The sequence below is a fragment of the Lucilia cuprina genome, chromosome 3 (assembly GCF_022045245.1).
Source record: "Lucilia cuprina isolate Lc7/37 chromosome 3, ASM2204524v1, whole genome shotgun sequence".
Classification (NCBI taxonomy): Eukaryota; Metazoa; Arthropoda; class Insecta; order Diptera; family Calliphoridae; genus Lucilia; species Lucilia cuprina.
Genome location: NC_060951.1, coordinates 60,020,630 through 60,047,477, shown reverse-complemented (window position 1 = coordinate 60,047,477; position 26,848 = coordinate 60,020,630). Strand labels below are relative to the sequence as shown.

At 27.0% G+C, this 26,848-nt stretch overlaps 2 protein-coding genes across 6 annotated transcripts in view; both read right to left on the bottom strand.

The window, feature by feature from the left end:
- Positions 1–2,311: 2,311 nt before the first annotated feature.
- On the bottom strand, positions 2,312–11,749 carry LOC111676009. Of its 5 annotated transcripts, none has more exons than XR_006940308.1 (18): positions 11,695–11,749; positions 11,391–11,511; positions 11,246–11,295; positions 10,943–11,138; positions 10,104–10,283; positions 9,196–10,036; positions 8,986–9,120; positions 8,701–8,912; positions 8,563–8,634; positions 8,170–8,498; positions 7,927–8,107; positions 6,267–6,326; positions 6,023–6,202; positions 5,653–5,957; positions 5,443–5,590; positions 3,132–3,308; positions 2,849–3,069; positions 2,312–2,783 (listed from the first exon to the last, which is right to left on the bottom strand). XR_006940308.1 is itself a non-coding variant. In XM_046946915.1 (16 exons), exons 1-16 carry the CDS (start codon positions 11,427–11,429, stop codon positions 2,914–2,916), a joined length of 3,261 nt encoding a protein of 1,086 aa, XP_046802871.1. In that variant the 5' UTR covers positions 11,430–11,618; the 3' UTR covers positions 2,312–2,913. The 5 variants fall into 5 exon arrangements, 1 of the variants encoding a protein (XP_046802871.1); XR_006940306.1 differs by having other exon boundaries at positions 11,391–11,534; positions 11,695–11,742; XR_006940307.1 differs by having other exon boundaries at positions 11,391–11,570; positions 11,695–11,741.
- A 1,201-nt stretch (positions 11,750–12,950) lies between these two features.
- LOC111676027 (serine/threonine-protein kinase S6KL) overlaps positions 12,951–26,848 on the bottom strand; it is a 77,781-nt gene continuing 63,883 nt past the window's right edge. Inside the window, exons 8-9 of the mRNA XM_023436906.2 lie at positions 13,315–13,626; positions 12,951–13,241 (exon numbers count right to left, since the gene is read on the bottom strand). Coding sequence (XP_023292674.2) covers positions 13,137–13,241; positions 13,315–13,626 — 417 coding nt within the window. The 3' untranslated portion in view covers positions 12,951–13,136. The remainder of the gene's footprint in view (positions 13,242–13,314; positions 13,627–26,848) is intronic.

Below are 26,848 nucleotides of genomic sequence, written 5' to 3'. Positions count from 1 at the left end.
AGATAGATAGATAGATAGATAGATAGATAGATAGATAGATAGATAGATAGATAGATAGATAGATAGATAGATAGATAGATAGATAGATAGGTAGATAGATAGGTAGAAGTTGTCGTGTGTTCAAAATCTAAGAAATTAAAAATATATAAATAAAATTTATAATTATAAAAAGTAATAATTGTTGTTTGTCAAGATTTTGTTGTTTATTTGAAATTACACAATCGCCAGGGATGTAGAGCATATAATATGTTGCAGAGTGTCACTTCAACAGTAATTGTACTAAGTAGCCATTGATAATAAAAATAATAATATAAAATAACGACACATTAACCCTTTTTTATATGACTTCTCATTTTTAATGACAAAAGTTTTTCTTTTATTTGTTTTTGTTTTCTTAATATTCTTTTCTGCCATAAATTGTCCACAAAACACGTATTTAACAAAACAAATCATGCTTAAGTGCACAAATAATGAAAAATTTGCACACAAGCAAAGATTTATGTCAACATATGAAAAAATATTAGGGTAGAACCGAAAGTTTTTAAAATATTCTGCGAATCATAATACTTAATAGTAGATCTAGTTTAGTTAACATGATATTCGTGCATGAACTTTTAAATGTGCAGTTATTTTAGTTTGAAATGTTGTACCACTTTTTGTGGGCTACCCTATACAAATATTCTGTAGAGTTAGCTCCTTATGCTGGGAGATAAATAAGTGTGTGTTTTATACAACAAAAGTGTTAAAGTAGACTTTACTTATTATTTACTTGAAGTATTGTTACAATTGTTCCCCTTTATGCATTGCAGTCAGAATGATTGTGTCCATTTTAAAGGTTAATACAATATGACTTTTGTTACTTAACTAACTTAACTAGAGTAGTCAATAAAAAGTCAATAGACGTATCATTACAATTTATAAACCATAGAGTATACTAATCTGCTCAGAATACTATATGAATCGTCTGTTCGTATGTCTGTCTGTGTGTGCGCACTCTACAGGTCGCAATTTTCAAGATAATTTGATGAAATTCGGCCCAAGGACAAGCACTATTGAATAGAACTTTTTCGTTGTGTGTTCTATTTTATCAACCATAATCAGCAAAACTTATTTTTATAGAACTTTAAACGACACTACCGATTTTTGTAATGATCGAGCCTCATTTGACCAAAGCCTCCCTCCATACAAACTCCCCTTCAGAAAATGACTTGAAGGTCATTCACGAAAAATTTGCAGATTTTTTTTTTTCAACAATAAGTAAAAATTAAATGCTTTAGTATTTGAAATATAAACCACATATTAAACATTAACTGACTGGTGTAGGGTGTCATATAACAGACCATGCCCGACTATAAATTCGTATTTGTTTTCGTTTTCTTCTGCATAATCAATCAACAAATTCTCATTTCATTCAATCTATTACAATTTAACAAACAAATTAATAAAAGTAAAGCATACCTTCAGGCTTGCTAAAAACAAAACAACTATTAGTACTAAAAACAGCATTACCAACAATAAAAAAATACATTTGTAAACAGTATGGCAGCTTGAAAATGAAAAGGAACAACTTTATGAATGTGGCAACCTGTCTGTATAAAGAACCGTTACAGTTAAAACTAGATTTAAAAGCAATAGTTTGAATATTTTAAAAACTTTGACTGCTTTTTAATAAAGAAATAATATGTAGTTTGAAAGAATTTTAAAAAGAATTTTATAAAATTAATCATGTCAGGTGTTTGCAACTGAAGAAAGTTGTACAAAACTGAGTTTTACAAAAAAGTATTAATTCTAAATTTTTTAAGTATTTCCACTGTTTCAATATCTATAACTTTTATTAAAAAAAAATCCCCCAAAACTCCTTCATATTCTTGTAAATATTCAAATTTTTATTAATTTTTTCGATTTTTTGGTTTTAAAGAGATTTTAAAAAGACAACAATAAATACAGATACATACAATACATTTAATGATGAATACATTTTGTTTTTTTGTTATTTCTTTAAAAAATAACTTAAACAATAAAATCATTTAATACATCTCTTTTTTGAAAAAAAGTCAAAATCACATTTCTTATAATTTTGAATAAAATCAAAAAAACATATTTTTGTTTAATATTAAGAAAATACACTTTTGTTACTAAAGAAAATGTATACATTTGTTATAAACTTTAAAGATTTTTTTTAATTAAAAAACAATTTACATTTTAACAACTAAATCACTAAAGAAGAAGAAAAAACATTTATCGAAAAATATGATTACATTTTTTTTTTATAAATTTAATCTTACACTTTTTATATTAAAAATTTAATCTAAAATAATTTAGAAATTTAAGGTACATTTAAGCAAAAAACTTTGATTTAAGGATATGTAAAGGAATGTGATGCTGGTGGTGGTTTTGTTATTATTTATAAAACACAGAATAAAAATAATTATTTGGAAAATATACATAAATACGTTTTATGTTATAACATTACATATTAGATTTGATTTATTTTTGGAAAAATTTAAAATTTTATGATAAATTATAATATTTAAAATGGTGCCATTAGTTAATGGTTTTTATTCTTGGTTTACTAGCTTAAATACTTAGTTTGTTTTGGTTTTGTAATTTTAATAAATTTTTTTAAATTTAGTTTTCTTTTGTTCCTATTAAAATGTTGTTGTGTATATGTTTTAGAAAAAGTGTTTTTTAATTTTTATACTTATGCTCTAACATCAATAGTAAACTTAATTCAAAAAAAATAAAAAGAAAGAATATTCGAACAATTGCTTAAATTTGTTTTCCTAAAATTAAAAACAAAAACACAATATTAAAAACATAAAAGTTCATTTATCATTTGCTTGCTAACCTTTTAGATTTTTAATTATTATTTTAAATTATCATTTAATAGCCATTGCTTCTTAAGAGTCAGTGTCACATAAAAGATGGTGATGATTTTCTAGAACGTGAGCGGGGTTTAGAGGGACTTTTTAAACTGTGTCTGGAAGTGCTGCGTGGTTTAAAACCGCCCGTATCAGTCCAGGGTTCAGTAACACGACCATACCAATGTATCAAATCCATTACCTCAAGCTGGTAAAGACAAAAATATATGAATTTTTTTATAATTTATTGAATTTATTTTATTAACTTACTTGCAAGGGTCGTGATAATTCCTTAAACATAGCAGCCTTTGTAAGATGTGAATTTTGTGATAGATATGAAAGACACTTAGATTTTAAAGCCGATGCCATATAATGATCGGCTATACCCAATAGACATAAAACCGAGTGTTCATCGATTTGTGAATTTAAAGTATTTTCACATAATTCCTAAAGAAAAGAATATAATAAAATTATTTATGAATAATTTTTTCAAAAATATAAAATAATTCAACATATTTTTAATAAATCTCTAAATAAACTTAATTTTCTTTGAGAAGTCTTTTTAAAATGTTCAGTATTATAAATAAAATTTTGAAAATTCTCTATGTTTAATAAAACTTTTTTCTAAAAATTTCTATAAAATTTCTCTTTATGAACATTTTTGATTAAATTTCTCTTAAAATGTTCCATAAATTATCTCTTTTATTCAATATTTCTCTTTTAAAATAATTTTAAAGTTAATTTTCTTTATTTTAAATTTTATTTTCTCTTTTAGAAAACATTAAATAATTTTTTTCTTTTACAAAAATTTTTGCTAAATTTTCTCTTTAAATTCCCTTTGATTATTAAGAGAATTTTTGCAAAAACTATATTTTTAGAAAAATGCTTAAGAAAGTGATTAATATTTTTATAAAAAATCCCTGAAAAATGTTTCTTTTACTTTTTAAAATTTTTTGCGATAAATTTTTCTTTTTAAGGAAATTGTTGATAAATTTTCTCTTTAATGTAACTTTCGACATATTTTTTCTTTATGGAAAATAATTTTGATAAATTTCCTCTTTAAGAAAAATGTTGATAAATTTTCTCTTTAAGAAAAATGTTGATAAATTTTCTCTTCAAATCTTCTTTTCTTTATTAAGAAATTTTCGCAAATATTTTTAATATTTCAAATTTATTAATATTTCAAAAAAAAATTTTATAAGGAATTTTTTTCTAATTTACCTCTAAATTTTGATTTTTTGAGAAATATTTTCTTAAATTTTTCTCTTTTTAAGAAAAATTTTGATAAATTTTTTCTTAAAAAAAAAATTTTGATAAATTTTCTCTTAAAGAAAAATTTTGATAAATTTTCTTGTAAAAAAAAATATTCCTTAAATTTTCTCTTATTAAGGAAATTTTTAATAAATATTCTCTTTAAGAATATTTTCGACTCTTAAAGGAAGTTTTAGAAAAATTGTATTTTTAATGAAATTTTTTAAAAATTTTCTATTTTTCATTTGTATATATTTTTTCTCTTTAAGGAAACTTTTGATTTATTTTGTCTTTAAAGAAATTTTTTTAAAGGAAATGCTCGATAAATTAATTTTTTAAGAAAATTTTCAATAATTTTATTTTTTATCGAAATTTCAAATTAAATTTCTTTTTTAAGGAAATTTTCGATAAATTTATTTTTTTAAGGAAATTTAAAAAAAGTTTCTTCTTAAGGAAATTTTTGATAAATTTTCTTTTTATAGGAATTTTTTTTTTTTAAGAAATTTTCAAAAAATTTCTCTTTAAGGAAATTTTCTATAAATTTTCTCATAAAGAAAACTTCGATAAAATTTCTCTCAAAGAAAAATTTTTATAAATTTTCCCTTTAAGTAAATTTCCTCTTTTCTCTTCTAGGAAATTTTTGATAATTTTTTTCTTTAAGGAAAATTTTTGATTAAATTTTTCAAAGAGATTTTTAAAAATTTCCTGTTTAAGGAAATTTTCTATTAATTTTCTCATTTATAAAAAATTTGATAAAATGTCTCTTTAAAGAAATTTTCTATAATTATTTAAGAAAAATTTTCGATACAATTTTTTTTAATTAATATAAACAATTTGCTTCTCTTTTAAAATTTCAAAAAAATAATTTTTTATCTGCTCAGAAAATTTTAATAAATGCTCTTTTTAAAAAAAGTTATATTTTCTCATTGAGAAATACTTTTGATAAAATTTACTTTAAAGAAGTTTTCTCTCTTAAGAAATGTTCAATAAATTTTCTTTTTATGAACATTTTCAACAAATTGTCGCTTTAAAGAAATTGTCTATATTTTATTCTCGAAATAATTTATTTTTAAAGAAAATTTAATGAAATTTCGAAAAAATTGCGGGAATTTATTGAAATACTTAAATCTTTCTTTGAAAATTTTCCCTTTAAAAATAATATTAAAAAATTTTGCTATTTTTTATGAAAATGTTCCATAAACTGTATGTTAAAAAAATTGCAATTAATTTTTGTCTTCCTTTTCTTTCTTTTTAAGAAAATTTTCACAAAATTTTTCTTTAAAAAATACTTTGTTAAATTATAAAAATTATTTGTCATTATTTAACTAACCTTTAAATCATCTATAGAATATTTATCAGCTAATAACATTAATTCACATATTTGTTCAGCACCAACAGTTTTATCAATCGGAGCACCATACAAAAATAACAGCAAACGGCGAAAGATCACCGGTGAAGTATCAGTTATAATAATTTTTCTGAAAAAAAATCAAAAAAAATATTGAAAAAAATTAATTTAAAAACTATTTAATAACCTCACCTTGTTAAACATTCCTGCATACCAGACATTAAAGCCTTTTTAAACCATTCACATCTGGCCGATACAATTACACGATGTGCACGAAATGTATGAACTTGTATGGGTGCTTTAAGAGCCTCCATACTTTGTATATCTAAAGTATTTCTATTTGCAACACTAGACTCAACGGTTGGAGGATTGTGGAAAGTATGAACTTCAAATTCCATATCGGCCAGTTGGGCTGAGTGCAAGAGACGTAAAGCATTTTTCGACAGATTACTATTCACCGCTATGGGTGGTTCACATAAGTGACGTATTAGATTAAGCTTTTAAATTGAACAAAGAAAACTATTATAGTTTCCATTAAATTAGATAAAATTTCTATAAATACCTTAACACTTTTATAATCATAGTTATGTTGCCTTTCCAAAAGCAAAGGATCTAAACTTAATTCAAAGGGATCATCTTTTTGCAATGATTTCAATTCACTTTCTAAAATGTTTGACGGTTCCAATAATCCTAATTCGATTAGAGTTTGTGTAAATTCTTGTTTTTGCACCAGCTTACAAATCTGTTAAAGGGAATTTATTTTTAGTTTATTTTTTAGTTTGAAATTTAAAATTTGAGAACTTTACCTGACTCATGGCTTCTTTTAAAGCAGACTTATGATCAAATATCTTTACTATAACACCGTTCTGAAAAGAAGGAAATTATTCATGAAATTTCTTTTTTAAGGATATTTTTTTATAAAATTTCTCTTTAAACAAAAAATATAAAATTTATTTTTAAGAAAATTTTTGATAAAACTTTTTTTAAAGAAAATTTCCGATAAAAATTTCTCTTTAATTTTAATTAATTTTAATTTTCAATAAAATTTATCTTTATGAAAATTTTCTATAAAAATTATCTTTTAGAAAATGATTGATAAAATTTCTCTTTAATTTTTTTTTATTTTATTTTGGAAAAATTTTATATAAAGGTAAAATTTTAAGAAAAATTTTGATATAGTTTCTCTTTAGAAAATTTTAAAAAATTCTCTTTTAAGAAAATTTTCTACCAAATGTTTCTTTTAAGAAAAACTTCTATCTCTTAAAAACATTTTTGAAAAATTTCCATAAAATTTATTTTTTAAGAAAATTTTCTATTTTAGAAAATTTTTGATAAAATTTCTCTTTAAAGAAATTCTTTAGTAAAAATTCTCTTTAATAAAAATATTCTATAAAATGTCTCTTTTCTTTAAGAAAATTTTAATAAAATTTATATTTTTTAAAAAATTTTCCATAAAATTCTCTTTTACCAAAATTTCTGATCAAATGTCTTTTTTATGAAAATGTTCAACAAAATTTCACTTTTAAGAAAATGTTTAACAAATTTTCACTTTTATGAAAATGTGGGATAATATTTCACTTTAAATAAAATTGTTCAAAAAATTTCTCTTTTAAAAAAATTTTGGATAATTATTTTTGAGAAAATTTTTGATAAGTTTCTCTTTAAAGGAAATTTTTAGAAAAATATTTTGTTTTAGGAAAAAATTTTAAAAAAATCGATAAAAATTTGTCTTTTCGATAAAATTTCTCTTTAAGAAAATTTTCAATAAAATTTCTCTTTAATGGAAACTTTTGGATAATATTTTTCTTTAAAGGAATTTTTTCGATAAGATTTCTTTTTTAACAAAATTTTTGATAAATTTCTCTTTAAAAGAAATTTTTGGATAAAATATCCGTTTAAGAAAAGCTTGATAAAAAATTGTCTTTTCCATAAAGAGAGAGGCATTTTTAAAACAATTTTCGATAAATTGCTCTTTAAAGGAAACTTTTGGATAATATTTTTCTTTAAAGGAATTTTTTCTCTTTAAAGGAAATTTTTGGATAAAATCTCTCATTAAAGAAAAAAATTTTGATAAAAAATTGTCTTTTAGATAAAATTTCTCTGTAAGAAAATGTTCAATGAAATTTCTCTGTAAGGAAACTTTTGAATAATATTTCTTTTTAAAGCCTACATCGCAGAGAGTAAAAAATAAGTTCTCTTACTGATGTTAACCGTTTTTATACACGTATAAGCACACATGCGTGTAAAATTAAGAGTTCAAGAAAGATCTTTGCCTATCAGGGCTTTAAAGGATTTTTTTTAATAAAATTTCTCTTTTAACAAAATTTTGCATAAATTTCTCATTAAAAAAAAAAATTGGATAAAATTTCTCTTTAAGAAATTTTTTGCTTAAAACGAATCTCGTTAATCTAATATTTGGTAAATTTTCTGTTTAATTCGAAAAAGAAACTTTCTCTTCAAACTTACAATTTGCGAAGTTGCCAACTTAAAACAAAATTTAAATTCCTTCCAACCCAATTTCTCCTCCAAACGATCCGATAGATTTTCCATAATCAATATATAACTGGGTATATCAACAATCAATTGTTCTAAATTTTGATTTATAGTGCTGCGTTTACTCAAGAAATCCATTTCACAATAAGTAGTTCTAAAACGTTAATAAACCATTAATAAAACATCAATATTTTCTCATTTACAAAAGAAACCTACTTTTTATCTCTTATTATATCCAAAGCAGCTGATATGCGTCCATAAATATCTCTCATTTTTCTCACCTCATACATGTATAAAACAAATTTTAAATCATTTTCGGCACTCATTAGACGTTGCTTATCCGAGGGATTATCATAGAGCGTCAAACCTATGGGTGGACCTCGGCGAGGACGTGGCGATAATGGCGGCTGACTAAATAATGTGCTAACGGTATTATCATCCATGGCATTGTTGGCGGTAATGAAAGTGTTATTTTGTATTTGCATAGCTACCGCATCATCGGTAGCATATTTTAAGGATAAATCTAAATGTGAGCATTTTAAATCCTATTGAATAAGAAATAAATTAATTGTATTTTTCGAAAATTGATTCAAATGGTATTAAACATACTTTACACATTTTTTCTAAAGAATTTTTGATTTCTTCTATCACACTAGTTAAAATCAATAAAGTGGTTTCAATCTGTTAAAGAAATGCATTAGAAAAGGATTATATATTGTATATGGGATAGATTTAAATGTGATTTACCTCAGGTACTAAGTAATTAGCTAATTCATCTTTTTCATCAGGTGTTAGACTTAAAAATACATTTAATATATTGCGTAAGAGCTGATGCAATTGTGACATAAATATGGGTATACGTGTGCGTACATATTTAATTATTTCATTCTTTTGATAACGTGCTATATCGGCGGCATCCTTAATAAATATATTGCAAAATTGTAAAATTTTGGCACATCCTAAGAAAATGGAAAATGAAGTTTCAACAAGTCTGAGTAGTCTCTAATATTAACTAGTTCCGAACTAACTCACCTATAGAACATTCTCTTAAACTATCCTTAAATGTGGCATAAAGTAAGGCGGGTTCATGTGATATAGTAACTGGATTAATGGTTTGTATGACTCGATTTAAAATACTATGTAAATCCATTATTATATTGACAACAACTAGAATTGAGGAATAAGAAAGATTTTGGATCCTTTGTAACAACCACATAACCTTTAAACTACAACTCTACTTACACTTCTTCAATTTAATCATTTTTAAATATCTTTTTGCGGGTTCAGCCAACTTCATTAACGAAGGTTGGGACTCGGCAAAATTGATAAGTTTCTCGCAAACATCCTCGTTCATGTCGGGCATCAATGATTCCGTATAAAGCCAATGTAATATGGGTGTTAATAGAAAAGCAGGAAGATCATATAGAACACCCACTGGAGTCAAGGGTGACGAAGGTGGTGTATCCATAGAACTGGGAAATGGTGAAGGACTTCTGGCACGATAGGGTGATAAAGGTGGTCGACGTGTATTACAACCGGTTGAACTGCATACGTCCGTTGAATGTTGCAACATGAGATCTTGACAAAAATTAAAAATATTCTTTGATTGAGGTTTTAAATTATGGGTTTCCAAATGAGAATCCGAATGGGAATTGGGTGGAAAACGACGCATGCCCGAACCACTCTCTTGATTGAGTAGATGTAAGGTACTACCATTCGCTTGGGTCTTGGTCGACAAACAATTAAAGGAGGACGACAACTGGGAGTGATGTTGAGTTCTAAGAGAAGTGCTATTGTTGGCATGACATGATTCTGTAGGCGGTTGCAAGTAAATGGGTGATAAATTGAGGCGGGGTAAAGATTTTTGCTGTTCCTGTTCCGTTTGTTTTGTGGTGCTGGTCATTGTCACCGAAATTTTAATGGGATTCGGGGAATTGGGTAAACTGGCATTATCTTTACTTTTTATGGTAAGTGAATCATAATTTCTACATACAGTCTGAGGCAATGAAATGGCGCTGGTAGCATGTACACACATACTGCAATCAAATCCATTTAGACGTAATATTGAAGCATGTACGTGATACTAGAAGAAAAGTAAATTTTTAGATTACTGTCGTTATAGTCAATTTTGTTATAATGGTAAAATTTACCTCAAATCCATCAGAGCTTTTGATAATAACATCACTAAAGTATGATTCATTTAAGGCTTCGGCAAAAGAGAATTCTTTTTCCTGGCCAGCAGCTTGGCCCTCTTTCAAACGTTTACATTCCACCGCGTACCAGTTTTCACAGTAAAGTATTAGGGAATCAGAAGGTGTTAAGGTAGATGTCTAATGGAGAAATTCCGACAAAAATATTTAAGGGTTTTCATATAAAATAACTTCCTTTTAAAAATGATCAATGAATGATAGTTAAGAATATAGTCTTAACTTCAGTCTATAGTACAAAATATAGCCAAGCATATTATCTATATTTATTTTTATATAGACTAGTCTATAATCTAGTCTCTAGTCTAAAGTCTGGTCTACAGTCTAGTCTATAGTCTAGTCTATAGTCTAGTCTATAGTCTAGTCTATAGTCTAGTCTATAGTCTAGTCTATAGTCTAGTCTATAGTCAAGTCTATAGTCAAGTCTATAGTCTAGTCTATAGTCTAGTCTATAGTCTAGTCTATAGTCTAGTCTATAGTCTAGTCTATAGTCTAGTCTATAGTCTAGTCTATAGTCTAGTCTATAGTCTAGTCTATAGTCTAGTCTATAGTCTAGTCTATAGTCTAGTCTATAGTCTAGTCTATAGTCTAGTCTATAGTCTAGTCTATAGTCTAGTCTATAGTCTCGTCTATAGTCTAGTCTTTAGTCTTAATAGTTTAGTCAATAATCTAATTTAGTCTTAAGCCTTGTTTAGTCTGTAGTCTACTCTAGTCGATAGTTTAGTCTACAGACTTTTGGAGGAGATTTACCCTTTCAAGAATAAATAAAATTTTAAACTTACATTAAATTCTATACTGTGCCCAGCAAACGCTCCAAATATTAAACGTGGATTGCTTTCATTAACTTCAAAAGTTTCACAACTGAATAGAACACTAGCCGAATCACAACATGTATCGCAGTCTTTTGTTTCTGGCAACGGGCTGACCAAATCATTATACCATGTTATATCACTTGTATCGTCCAGACGAAATTTAATGCTACAAACACACACAAACAAACAAAAACAATAATATCGAAAATACAAAATTAACAAACAAAAAAATAATTGATTTTTCCATAAATCTGCACTAACACACACACTTACCCCTCTAAACCGGATATTTCTTTTTTTCCTTCAAAGGTGCAGGAAACAATCTACAAAAAATTATTGAAAAGCAAAATAATTAAGCAAAAAAGTTGGGAATAAAAATCGAGGAAATTTTTCAAACAAAGAAACTGCCACTACTCACCTCCCAAGTACCATGAAAGGTATGTTCAACAGCTGCCATGTCTTCTTCAACATTAATAATAAATAGAGTGGGCGAGTTAAAGAAAATTCCTCAGACGAAATAATCCATAAAATTAAAGGGACTTTGGAAAATTACACATTTTTGCTAAATTTTAAAGCGAGTTAAATAATTATCTTATTTCTATAATTTAAAAGTTAAATTTTTTTTAAAAAAATTTTCAAAGAAAAACCATAGTCAAGAAAAAATTATGTATCAGTATTCTGCTTATAATATTTTTTCACAATTTTCTTTAAAGAAAATTTACCTTTTATAATACATTTTTTTACACTTTATCTTTAGTATTTTATTAACTTTCTATAAATTTTAAAAGATTTTTTTAATTTATTACTAATTTAATTTTGCTAAAATTTACTTTTTTCCCTAAATTTTTTTCTTGTAAGTTTTTAGAATAAGTTTTTCTTTAAGTTAAAATTTTCTTGAATAATTTTTCATTCTCTCGCTTTCCTTTTTTTCGACTTCAAACCACTACACTCATATACAAACACACATACACAATACATATAGAAATAGCAACAGTAGAAAACTGAGAGTTGAAGGAAATAGGTATATAACGGTTATTGCTTGACACTCAGCTGTTAAAAGACAGGGTTGTTTTCGAATAGTATTAAACTAATTCAGCTGTTTGAGAAATGTCCTCATTTTGATTGAGAATGATTTATTAATAAAATTACAAATTTTCAGTGGCAATTTGCAACTGAAGTTTTAATTTATTGAAATAGAACTGAACTAACACTGAACCAGAATTGAACTAGAACTGAACTTGAACTGAACTAGAACTGAACTAGAACTGAACTAGAACTGAACTAGAACTGAACTAGAACTGAACTAGAAATGAACTAGAACTGAACTAGAACTGAACTAGAACTGAACTAGAACTGAACTAGAACTGAACTAGAACTGAACTAGAACTGAACTAGAACTGAACTAGAACTGAACTAGAACTGAACTAGAACTGAACTGGAACTGAACTAGAACTGAACAAAAACTAAAAAATACAACAATTTAATTTGATTTAAAAATTATCTATTAAAATGGAATTTATATAATATATATATATTTTAAATTACTAAGGCACCTAAATTTTGTTTGAATTAGTGAATTTATCTTAAAAAAATATTCGAGTGTAAAATATTTTAATATTTGTGATCAATATATATTGGACGGAATAAAATAAGTGAAATTTAACTTTAATCTAATGAAATATATTTAAAATTAAATGTGATGTTTTCAGTATAAATTTGTTTTGATTAACAGTAGAATAAAAGTATAAATGTCCAATTTACAATCAATGTCGTATCGTTGTAGCATTGTATGTCATAAAAATTTTTCAAATAAAATTTTCTGAAACAAAAAAAAAATCAATAATATACATATTACGATACAACCGTACAACAGCCATTGTGAATTGGACATAAGAATCAATTTTGATTAAAAGTGAAATGAAAGTATGTAGAATCTATTTAGGCACCGAGAATTCTTTGTTAAGTTAATTTTCTAATATTCGATGTTGAATATATAGTTTATTCCAATATTTTGACAGATTTACACGATTAGAATTCAAAAAAGAACATAATTGTGTAATATACAAGTTGTTAGGAAAAATTTTTTTAGGTACAACAATACAATACTGGTTGTGGAAAAGTTAAACATGTGCTAATCTGTCAATGTTCAAAACAAAATAAAATATTAAAAATTCTTAAATGCTTTATCAGCATTATGAAAATTTTCTATGGAATCATTTGTTTTTCTAATAACAATATTATCGGAAGTGATAATATCTAGAGGACGAATCTGAAATTAAAAATATTAACAAAATTTATTTAAAAACTATTTAAAATGTTAATAAGTTTTAATAGAAATTTACCTTTAAACAATGTTGAGCTTCAATTTTAAAGTCCTTAAAAATGGCGATTCTTTGTAAAGCTCTAACCGAGCGTATACGCTTTTGAGCATCGAATTCCAGTAGACGTTTCAAAACGTCTTTAGCCTCATGACATAAACCAGCAACTTCTTCAGGTAGAAAATTGGCCACATCAAGTAAATTGGTTTCACATTCCTTGGCCGTCACAAACTTTTCGCTGTCATTTAATTGCAAATGTCCGGTATTATCCACTTGGTCTTTTGGTTGTAAATGTTGTGGTAAATTGATGGTAATAAATTGTCTGATATCAGGACTCTATAAATAGAGAAATAAAATTTTTCTCAGTGTGTTAGATAAATTATTGCACCTGCTATTAAAAATCTCTTTAACATAAACTTAAACTTCCTTTTTATATTTTATTCTTTGATATTTTCCTTATTTTTTGTTTGCCTCTACAACCAACAACTATTTATAACTTTAACCAGAATTGTTAGTGTCTTAACCGAAGAAGAAAATCTATTTTTATATCAGCAATATTTTAAGAACATACTAACACTAACAATAAACCAACCAGTAAGTAATAAAAGAAATCTCTCGGGACGGACTTATAGCCCAACTGCATTGGTCTAAGTATAGAAATTGGTTGTATGAGTAGTCTTGCAATCATGTTTAAAATTATTAATTGCCATTATAAATGGAAAAACAACTTTAAAGACTTTATGTTGGGATACATACATACATACATACATACATACATACATACATACATACATACATACATACATACATACATACATACATACATACATACATACATACATACATACATACATACATACATACATACATACATACATACATACATACATACATATGTATACACGTTCGTTTCTTTCTTCATACACTACGAAATGGAGTGGAAAAAGTTAAAGACAACAAAAAAAAAACCTCATAAATGGAGATCTTGTTAAAAGATTTTGTTGTTTTAGTCCTTTTTCAACGCTTGTTCTTTTCTTTTAGTTTTATGCATTTTTTAGTTGTTACCATCTTGATAAGTTGATGATGCCTTTTAACTTCTAGTATATAATCAGGTGTACCATCATAGTTTTAAACTACAAATTAGCATATAGTTTTTTCTTTTTTAATTAATAGTTATTTTATAATGATCACATGTGAAGCTTCCTCTTTCCTATAAATATACACAGACGAGTAGTTTCAAATATCGAAGAAGATGATAGAGTTTGAAAATGTTTTAATTATAAAATCAATAACAAAATTATAATTTCTTAAGTGAAAACATTGAAATTTTTAATTGAGCAATTATTAGGGTCATTTGGTACGAAATTATTAAGAAATATATTGAAATAAAAAATCTTTTAATTAAATTTTTTTTTATTTTGTGCATTTTTCTTATCAGTCAAAATAAATCATTTTTCTGATCGGTCAAAATAATAAATTTTAATTTACCAGGAAATAAACTAGAACTGAACTAGAACTGAACTAGAACTGAACTAGAACTGAACTAGAACTGAACTAGAACTGAACTAGAACTGAACTAGAACTGAACTAGAACTGAACTAGAACTGAACTAGAACTGAACTAGAACTGAACTAGAACTGAACTAGAACTGAACTAGAACTGTACTAGAACTGAACTAGAACTGAACTAGAACTGAACTAGAACTGAACTGAACTAGAACTGAACTAGAACTGAACTAGAACGGAACTAGAACTGAACTAGAACGGAACTAGAACTGAACTAGAACTGAACTAGAACTAGAACTAGAACTGAACTAGAACTGAACTAGAACTGAACTAGAACTGAACTAGAACTGAACTAGAACTGAACTAGAACCCATTCTTGATCCCAATTAATCATTAATTTTTAAATCATTTCTTAAAAATATTCTAATTGCAATAACATTTTCGATATCAGTTCAATTCTAATTTCAACCATTCATTTAAAAATCACATTAAACATTATAGCCAAATAAATTCTTTTCATCAAATGGCATAAAATAAACACATTAACTTTAATTATTATTTAATTTGATTTTATCGTTATTAACACTCACAGCTAAAAAAAAATTTTCAAATTAACCGGAAATTTATTTTTATTTTATAATAAATTTTATATCTGCAAATGTTTAATTTTAACTTCTTGAGATTATAATATATTTTCGCAATTTTTTTTTTTTTTACTTTTTTGTTTGTTGATTTTAAATAAAAATACAAACATAGCGACATTAAGAATATATTAGCCTTATTTTATAATAAACAAAACACTTGACAACGACTTTGGCGTGTCTGAAGCACAATTAAGCCCAGCTAATGTCCTCATCCAAAAAAAAAACATAAAATGCACAAAAACACAAAACAAACCAATATTTTTACAAATGAACAATGCGCAGGCGCATTTACACGCAACATTCATAAAGCAATAAGAGTGAACAAAAAATAAACTCATGAAATATACGAGTAGCTAAGGTCTAGGTCGTAATTTCCTCAGATGGATGGACGGACGTACAAACAGACATTTAGCAAAAATGTTTTTTGACTTGGTTTTATTTGATTTTGTTTTGCTTATTCTCTGGCAGTTTTCTTTATTAGCAAACATGCAACATATGTAGAAACATTAAGATTTACAGCATTGTACATAAGTTGTAGAAAAAACTAAATAAATGTTGTTATTTGTATTTGATAAATGAAAAATACATTGACATGAAAATTTAATGTATAAAACAAAATTAAAAAGAAAAAATACTCTTTGGGATTAAACGTACCGAATTACTCTTCAAATGGACTTTTCAGTGATTACACTTATTGGAGTTAATTAAAAATTCGAAAAATCTCTTGTATGTATATATACTTTCAAAATATTATGATTCTGGGTTTAGTCGTTTAGGTTAAATAAGTATATGTATAGATGACTGCGGCCCTTTTTTTCACTAGTATATGGATTAGTTTATTGATAACTCCATGAAGAAGTCTCTTAATTTATACGTGGACTAGTCTAGTACTCTAATCCACTACCCAGCAAAAAAAGGATGTAATTCCAAAAGAATAACATTTATCACCGCTTCAAAAGTTAAAAAAGTGAATTTTTTTAACTTCTGTGGAAGTGATGTTTATTGACGAAAAGAAACCATTTTTTTTTTTAATTTAAGGTATATTTGTTTGTAGTGAAATCTTCTGAATTTAACTACTATATTATTATGGAGTTAATTGATAAATGCGTGTAATTTATTTATTAATGTTAATATTATTTGAGTCAAATTAGTTGTATTCTATAATACTACAATTTCACTTCCTAATAACTTCTAAAGAAAGAACATAAAAATTACTTTCTGAGAATGACTTCAGATGTAGTGAATTTGGAATCAAATAAAAAGGTCATCTCTTAAGTGAAAAGCCTGTTAAAATCTTAACTTCTTCAGGTCTTTTTCAGTACTTCCACGAAGTAAATTCTACTTCTTTTTCGCTTCTTTGGAACTTCTTTTTTTGCTGGGCAATTGATTGACCATTTTTTAATCTGCTTTATTTACTTGATTACCGATAGATCAATGGACTACTTACTATTGACATGCCTATGTACTAGTCTTTGTTTTATTTACTATTGTATGAACTAGTCATCAGTTTATGGACCAGACTATAGTATAGTCTGTAGACTAGTAGAGTCTAGAAGCAAGTCTACTGACCAGACTATTGAATAGACTATTGACCATGTTTCTGTTTATTAATGTCTAGCTAGCCTATGGACTATTGTCTAGTTTGATTATTGACTTGTCTATGAACTAGTTTATTGACAGGTCTAGAAATAAGTCAACGCACTAATACTAGGCTGTTGTTCTTAGTCTATTGAAGTGTTCATGGACTACGATTTTAATCTACGGACTAATCTTCGCACTAGGCTTAGGATCTAAACTAATCACTTATCTAGAAATTGATCTATGGACTTATTAAGACCTTTGAACTTGTCTAGGGACTAATCAAAGGAACAGTCTATAGACTAGTTTATGAACTAACCTAAAGACTCGTCTATAGGCTTGACTGAAGATATATCTATGGGCTTAGTCCATAGACTAAAACGCAAATTTATTGCATACTCTTTAAATAAATCTATTGGGCTATTGTAAATTCTAAGGGCTAGACTTGTCCCTATGTTCATAAATCCTCCATAAACTTTTTGATGGTTTGTTTGTAGAAATTGTGCGTAATAAACCTAAAATAAGCGATTAATATCTTTATGAATACAGGATTAAAATTTTTAATACGTTGAAAATAATAGTACATTTTTAAACCTCACTGTAAATGAAGTAGATTATTCAAAATGTATAATAAACTTTGTTGTTGTAGTTGTTGTTACAGCAATGTTGTTGATGATGACTTTGAATAGTGTTTAATTGCAGGCAACAAAATAGACAACAATACAACAATAAAACTGCAAAACACCAAAAAAAAATTATGCAAATAACCCAACAAATCACAATGTGAATTAAAAATTCTTATTATTACTGAAATGTCATGAGTATTTTTCAAAACAATTTTTGACATCAACAATCATCATCAAATTAGTGAGCTGCATAATAAGTGCATTTTTGCGGAATTTTTATTTTGATATAATTTTTGTTTTCATATTTATCAACAACTAAACAATGAGTGAATCATGAAAATAAAATTGGTACTTTTTGAATTTTTTTTAATTGTATTATATAAAAATCAACTAGATTTATAGGAATCTGTATAATTAATAGGATGATATTTCCAAGTTTAACAATAAAAATATTTCAAAATAGAATTTAACTAATTGACATTAAATGTATAGAAACAAAACATGTTGCTACAATCTTGTGTTTATAAGCATGTTGCTTTCCTTTTAATAAATTAGGTTATATAGAGCTCGAATTTTTCGGAAGCAATTATTTGTTAAATTCTATTTTAATAATTTAAAAATTTCCAACAAAATCTTCATTTTTCTAAAGAATCATTTTAAGGGAATTTTGGCAATACATTTATAGTTCGCAAAAAAGTAGAATTTTTTATTTTCTTAACTTGTTTCATTTATTGTCTACAATGATAATTGAAACCAATTTGCATGCATTAGCGCCTCTATAATGTGATTACATTTTTTTTATTTCATCAAACAATTGTTCCTAAGTTTTATTTTTTTTTTGTATTATTTTTAAACTTATAAATAATTTATAAGCTATTCACTTGTTATTTAAATATGATTCATTTATATCATTAATTATTGTTGTAGAAACTGAATATTTTTTTAATAGTAGCAATAGTAATATAAAAGTTTTAGTTTAGTTTTTTTTTTTGCAATATCTTTTAATTTAAGTAATTAGAAGAATGATAATTGAAAATAAATTTTTATTTGAAATGCAATGATTTGAAAAAAATGTGACGTTATTTTGCCTAAGGAAATGCCTAAAGAAAGTAGGGTAATAGAATTTTAACTACGTCTTAAGTTTGATAAAAAGTAGGAGTAAAATATTATAGGTAATATAGGGTATGGTGAAGTGGTTTGAATTCATAATAATGATGCAATATTAAGTACAGTTACGTTCAATTATTTAAGTTAATTACATATGCAAATTTATTCTTTAAATATTGTCTATAGAAATCGATTCTGTTATTGTTTACCGTTTTAATATTAAATGAATTTCAACAAGAACGTCTGTATATAAGAAAGAGTAAAATTAAGTTACAATTACATTCTTTTCGAGGCGTTTTGTTTTCGTTGAACGAAAAATTTAAACAACACAAACATTTAACTATATCACTATAAAAGGATTAAAAAAATTCCAACAGGTTTTCTAATAATTGAAATTAATTTTCAAATAGCTGAGCCTAAGTTATTTACAATATCGATTTTAAATTTTAAGAATTATGTGGTCGCCGTTCAAAACACAAGATCGTATTGAAATATCGTTCAAATGTTTATTTGTGGCTTCGCACGATAGTAAAGAATTAAAGGAACTGAACTAGAACTGAACAAGAACTGAACTAAACTAGAACTAGAACTGAACTTGAACTGAACTAGAACTGAACTAGAACTGAACTAGAATTGAACTAGAACTGAACTAGAACTGAACTTGAACTAGAACTGAACTAGAACTGAACAAGAACTGAACTAGAACTGAACTGGAACTGAACTAGAACTGAACTAGAACTGAACTAGAACTGAACTAGAACTGAACTAGAACTGAACTAGAACTGAACTAGAACTGAACTAGAACTGAACTAGAACTGAACTAGAACTGAACTAGAACTGAACTAGAACTGAACTAGAACTGAACTAGAACTGAAATAGAACTAGAACTGAACTAGAACTGAACTAGAACTGAACTATTGACTTTAAGGCACAATTTATGACATTATAAAATAGAAGTCGTGATAAATTATACATAACCATAATTTAGCCATGCTTATGATTGTTTACAAACGTTTCTCCCCTTCTTTATTTTACTATAAAAATGAAATGTTTTGATTAAACATGTTAACTGCAATAATATATTCCGTAAGAAGTTTGTTAATTTAAATAAACAAACCTTTAAATAAAATTCCTACATTTTGCAATTAAACTTGCACGCACAATTTTTACACACTTTAAAGTTCTAAAATAATTTTTTAAAATCTTTATAACATATGCGGTGATCTCAAATATTTTCTCTTACTATAACATGAATGTGTAAACTTAAATAATTAATTATTTATTTATGAGAAATTTTTTTGAAACGTTAAGAATGGAAAATGTTCTTGAATTTCCCAAAGAAATTATTAAAGCTGAAAAACATAAATTTAAAGAAGGGACTTCTGGCAAAAAACTTACACCCCTTTAACAAATAAAAGCCAAAGTATGTGTTCAAACTTAATTTATCTTAACAATCAGTTTTTAAACATTCACGATCATGTAAATAACACGCTGTAGAAGCAACTTACAAGTTAAATACAAGAAAAGAAAAACGAAAACTAGTAGTTAAAGATTTTGTTTAACAAAATAATACGAAGTCTAGAAATAGCGAAAAAGAACGCGTAAATGTAAATTTCAATTAATGTGAAGCCCAACAATGGGGCTCTGGTGAAAATATATCCAAACAGCCATTCCTAACATGGCTGATAAAACAATAAGGGACGAACGACAATTTAAACAGTCAGTTGTTGAGTGAACTCTACGGAAGCCCTTTATTGCGGGAATATAAAGCACAACTCTGTAGTTTGTAGGCAAAAACTTAACTTTAATTACTAATTGCTATCATAGACTATTACCAGCACAACATCAACTAAAAACTCTTGATCTAGTAGGAGAAATAAATTGTAGAGATGGATGGAAAATAAGAAAAAAAAAAACAACGATTTCCCTTTTTAATAAACCAAACATCCAAGCAAGCAACCAACCATCCACAACAACATTGATTCCAAGCCAAACAACAGAAAAGAACATTATTTAACTATTTACTCGTACGCCCGGCAGTGGTAATATCCAACCATAATATGGCTTTGACTTTGGCTAAAAAGTTGTAATGCCATGACAATGACCTCTTTTTCCGTGCTTAGGATCTTCAAGGCCAATAACGAAGAAATATATATTTGCCATATCTTATGTTGTTGTTCTGGAGTGGTGTGGATTTGAGTAGTGTGCTGCCTGTTTGGCAAGCAGCATAAAAGGGAAAAATAAGCTCACATCAACAAGAAAACTGAGATTTTTCTGGTTTTATAAACTTCAACATGAACTGACTGCAAGTGAAACCAAACCAAAACGTCAACTACCACCGCACGCAGTCTTCTTCTTTTTCTTGAGAGCTGTGTTGCACTTTTATCCCCCTCCCCACCATTGTCCACCATCATAGTCTTCTTCATCATTACATTGCCCATCATGTCTTCTTAAACCAAATTACCTTTATTGGCTCTTAGATGACTGCTGCTTAGTTCAGTTTAGTTTATGTTTCAGTTTGGCTTCGTTTACTTTGGTTACTTACTTGTTGTTGATGACGATGATGGGCCTGTTGTTGGCTTGGCTCTCAGCCAAGACATAAAAGACTTGCGCTGCCGCTCAACATGTACACATATTGACCAAAGCCATCGTCATCGCCATCATTATCTGTTTCTTCTTTTTTACTTCCATCAACCATTTCATACCATATACTGGAACACAATTATAAAATGCTCTACCATTATCCCCAAAAAGGGGTAAGACTTTTTAAATTTATTGTGCTTACAACACAAATATTTATTGTAACCACAACAAAGAATCAAACATTGCCCTAACTAGCAAAATGCGTCCATATGAAATTAAGGAACAGAAATATAAAAAAAGCAAAACTTAGAGAAGGTAAATGCTTATGTTTCAATAAAACAATTGTTGCTTCAGCATTATCAAGATTCTTAGTCGTAAATTATTAGGACCAGTAGGAAAATGAGACCAATGAAAGCAGAAAAAAACATGGTAATGAGATGTGCCCACTCAACAAGTTAAAAATAGATAGATAGATAGATAGATAGATAGATAGATAGATAGATAGATAGATAGATAGATAGATAGATAGATAGATAGATAGATAGATAGATAGATAGATAGATGTAATGCCATGACAATGACCTCTTTTTCCGTGCTTAGGATCTTCAAGGCCAATAACGAAGAAATATATATTTGCCATATCTTATGTTGTTGTTCTGGAGTGGTGTGGATTTGAGTAGTGTGCTGCCTGTTTGGCAAGCAGCATAAAAGGGAAAAATAAGCTCACATCAACAAGAAAACTGAGATTTTTCTGGTTTTATAAACTTCAACATGAACTGACTGCAAGTGAAACCAAACCAAAACGTCAACTACCACCGCACGCAGTCTTCTTCTTTTCTTGAGAGCTGTGTTGCACTTTTATCCCCCTCCCCACCATTGTCCACCATCATAGTCTTCTTCATCATTACATTGCCCATCATGTCTTCTTAAACCAAATTACCTTTATTGGCTCTTAGATGACTGCTGCTTAGTTCAGTTTAGTTTATGTTTCAGTTTGGCTTCGTTTACTTTGGTTACTTACTTGTTGTTGATGACGATGATGGGCCTGTTGTTGGCTTGGCTCTCAGCCAAGACATAAAAGACTTGCGCTGCCGCTCAACATGTACACATATTGACCAAAGCCATCGTCATCGCCATCATTATCTGTTTCTTCTTTTTTACTTCCATCAACCATTTCATACCATATACTGGAACACATTTATAAAATGCTCTACCATTATCCCCAAAAAGGGGTAAGACTTTTTAAATTTATTGTGCTTACAACACAAATATTTATTGTAACCACAACAAAGAATCAAACATTGCCCTAACTAGCAAAATGCGTCCATATGAAATTAAGGAACAGAAATATAAAAAAAGCAAAACTTAGAGAAGGTAAATGCTTATGTTTCAATAAAACAATTGTTGCTTCAGCATTATCAAGATTCTTAGTCGTAAATTATTAGGACCAGTAGGAAAATGAGACCAATGAAAGCAGAAAAAAACATGGTAATGAGATGTGCCCACTCAACAAGTTAAAAATAGATAGATAGATAGATAGATAGATAGATAGATAGATAGATAGATAGATAGATAGATAGATAGATAGATAGATAGATAGATAGATAGATAGATAGATAGATAGATAGATAGATAGATAGATAGATAGATAGATAGATAGATAGATAGATAGATAGATAGATAGATAGATAGATAGATAGATAGATAGATAGATAGATAGATAGATAGAATAGATAGATAGATAGATAGATAGATAGATAGATAGATAGATAGATAGATAGATAGATAGATAGATAGATAGATAGATAGATAGATAGATAGATAGATAGATAGATAGATAGATAGATAGATAGATAGATAGATAGATAGATAGATAGATATATAACAGATATATAGTATATTAGTTACTTAAGTTCTTAGTTACTTAAGTTCTTAGTTGCTTACTTACTTAGTTATTTATTTTACAGAAACTGAGTATAAATTTCCTATTGGGTTGTTGCTTTTAAATCTTTCTATAAAAAACAAAACGTTTACGTATGTTATGTCTTACTTATGTTTCCTTTTTTGATGTTTTATAAAAACAATGTTTCTTTTTTTACTCTTCATTTGACATGTTTAATCTATTTTTAACTTGGAAATGGTTTTAACAAAATTGCATCAATTTACAAACAAAATAGTCTAATAAATTCCTTAAGAACTACAAAAGAGCGAAAAAGTTTATTACGTGACCTTTGTTTGAGTACATTTAATAGGAATTTTCCTTAAATGTTAAAATTAGTTAACTTCATAATAAGTTTGAACAGAAAAAAATTAAAACTAACACAATGTGATTATAGAAAATTAAAGCTTTAAAAAGATTGTTGCAATTTAATGAAATCATTTGTAATTATATAGAAAAAAATTTCGATAACAACTTAATTTATTACACTTTTTTAGTTTCGCAGCCAAAAATACAAAACAAAAATGTTTAAAATATTCCAAAAATTTAAATTAAACAAAAAACTGTTTATTTATCTCTTTTTTTTTTGCAAAATAGAGGAAAAATTGTTTTAAGTGCAAAATTATCCTCATTATCATTAAAATGCATCATAAATCATCGAAATAGAAAAAAGAAAAAAAATCCAAATCCATAAACAGAATAGAAATTTTAATTTTGATCGTGAATTCTGTACTAAAGTAAAATCCCTTCCTATATATTTAAAAAAATTTAATTCAAATGCCAACATTTATCTTAATGGACTTTTACTAATGGTTGGCTAAACGCCATCAATAATTCTTAATGATTTGCAGGCTAAATTACGATAGATGATGAATGATGGAAGTTTGGTAGCTAAATTAAACATTAATCTCATTGTTTAACTGTCGATTTGTCTTTCTATAAGTTATATAGTTTGCTAGATCTTTTGACAGTTAGTTATGTAACTAAAAGCTTTTTAAGTTGTTATTGTTATGGTCGTTAACCTTCAGAAATTGAAATTATTACTCAGTTGTATTGCTGGAAACTAACTAACTAACAAACTAACAAACTAACAAACTAACAAACTAACAAACTAACAAACTAACAAACTAACAAACTAACAAACTAACAAACTAACAAACTAACAAACTAACAAACTAACAAACTAACAAACTAACAAACTAACAAACTAACAAACTAACAAACTAACAAACTAACAAACTAACAAACTAACAAACTAACAAACTAACAAACTAACAAACTAACAAACTAACAAACTAACAAACTAACAAACTAACAAACTAACGAACTAACAAACTAACTAACTGCCTTTAGTTAGTTTTTTTATATTTACCTATATTATTATACAGATGTACATTAAATCCGAAGGAATACACCGAGTTCTATATCGGGCCTGTTATACACTTCTCAACCAGTGCCTCAGATGGGAATCGAATCTATCATCTCTGCACCACCTGAGTACAACTCTAACAACTAACCGTCCGGAGGCCACTAACTAACTATCATTGTTACCTAGTTCGGATTAGCCACCAAACTATATTATTGTATACTACATAGGATCTACTCAGTTTGTGAATCCTATATAGTCAATAAGTAAGTTCACATCCAAATTCACACTCCTCCCCAGTAAATAAATCTTCTTCAAATGTTTCACTCACAAAATTTTGAATGTCATTTGTATTCAGATTGTTTATTGGATAATAAATATATTCAATTTATAAACATTTGGAAAATATTTAACACAAAATCAAGCATGAAATTATGATGCTGATAATTATCTACTAATTATAATTTACTCATTATTCATTCATTTACTTATTTATTCACTTACTACTAGAGATTAATATTTAGTTAAATGCTTTAAAATGAAAACAATCAAAATGTTTAAAATTGTTCTAGGAAATCTGCTTGCTTGCTTTTGGCATTATTATTTAAAAGAAGTATGATAATTATGGGGGTCATTTTCAAAGTGTTAAGTTAGAATTTAAACTATATTTAACTATGATCAAGAAGCAGGCAAAACACAAACCCTTAAGGGAATTTCCGTAATAAACTTAATTATGATTTAGTTAGTTTGAAAGTGTTAACTCAAATGATCTGTCTTGTTAACAGCTTCAAATTTGAAAACAATTTTTTTAATCGCCTTTTAATTACTCCTTTTTGTTAGCGCTGTATTCAAATTCAATAAAGATTTATAACTTAATAAAAAAATCTTGCGTTTTATGTTTAACTTAATAAATATTTTGCAACTCTGCCCTCATCAAGTATAAATTTCAGCCAGAGACAAAAACCTACAATTAAATTCAAAGACACACACATAAAATTAATTGTTTAATAAATTGTTTATAACCGCAACATCCCCATTTTATTTAATTAAATCTTGAAAATTCAAGGAAAACTATAACCACGGTAATAAATTTTTTTTATGTATTTGAATCTATAAATACAAAACGTTCAAAATAAAACGATAAAACAATAATTAATAAATTTCTATTGAAATTATAATTTATGCATCATACTTATATTTTGTATATTGTTTTAAGATTCGTTTTAGAACATGAATATTTAAATGTGACTTTAGGGCGACAATAAAAAAAAATTAATTTAAAATTTGTTTAATAATTGACTTTTATAGCAAAGACTTGGGATACCGCAATAAACCTACGACCGCAATAAACCTACGACATTTAAGAAATTAATTGCCATAACTTATAATTGTAATTAAAGTATTTACAATTACCTTTAATTGTAATTCAATTTAATAATTAACCAATAACCGTTTGAAATTACTAATAATTAAACTTATCAATTACCTGTAATTGTAATTTTGGTATAACTAATTACATGTGAGTATAAGGAACTAATTTCAAAATTACAAGTAATTGTAATTGAAAATTGTTTAAGTAATTGTAATTTGTAAAGCTTCAATTATATTAACTTCATATGTAATTGTAATTGAAAATGAAATCATCGCCCCCAAACTAGATTTTAGATAATATTTTGAACGTGTAACTTTTTGGCAATTAGTTTATAATATAGTCTTTTGTCTAGTCTATAGTCGAGTCCGTAGTCTAATCTATAGTACAATCTGTAGTCAAGTCTATAGTCCAGTCTATAGTAAAGTTTATTGTCTAGTCTATAGTGTAGTCTAAAGTCTAGTATATAGTCTTGTCTATTGACTAGTTTTTAGGCTAGTCTATAGTCTATCATCTAGTTTATAGTCTTGTCGGTGTCTATAGTCTAGTATCCAGTCTTGTCTATTGAGTAGTTTAAAGAAGAATCTATAGTATAGTCTACAGTATAGTCTATAGTTTAATCTACAGTCTAGTCTATAATCTAGTCTATAGTCTAGTCTATAGTCAAGTCTACAGTCTAGTCTATAGTTTAGTCCATAGTCAAGTCTATAGTTTAGTGTATAGTCTAGTCTACAGTCTAGTCTATAGTCTAGTCTATAGTCTAGTTTATAGTCTAGTCTATAGTCTAGTCTATAGTCTAGTCTATAGTCTAGTCTATAGTCTATAGTCTAGTCTATAGTCT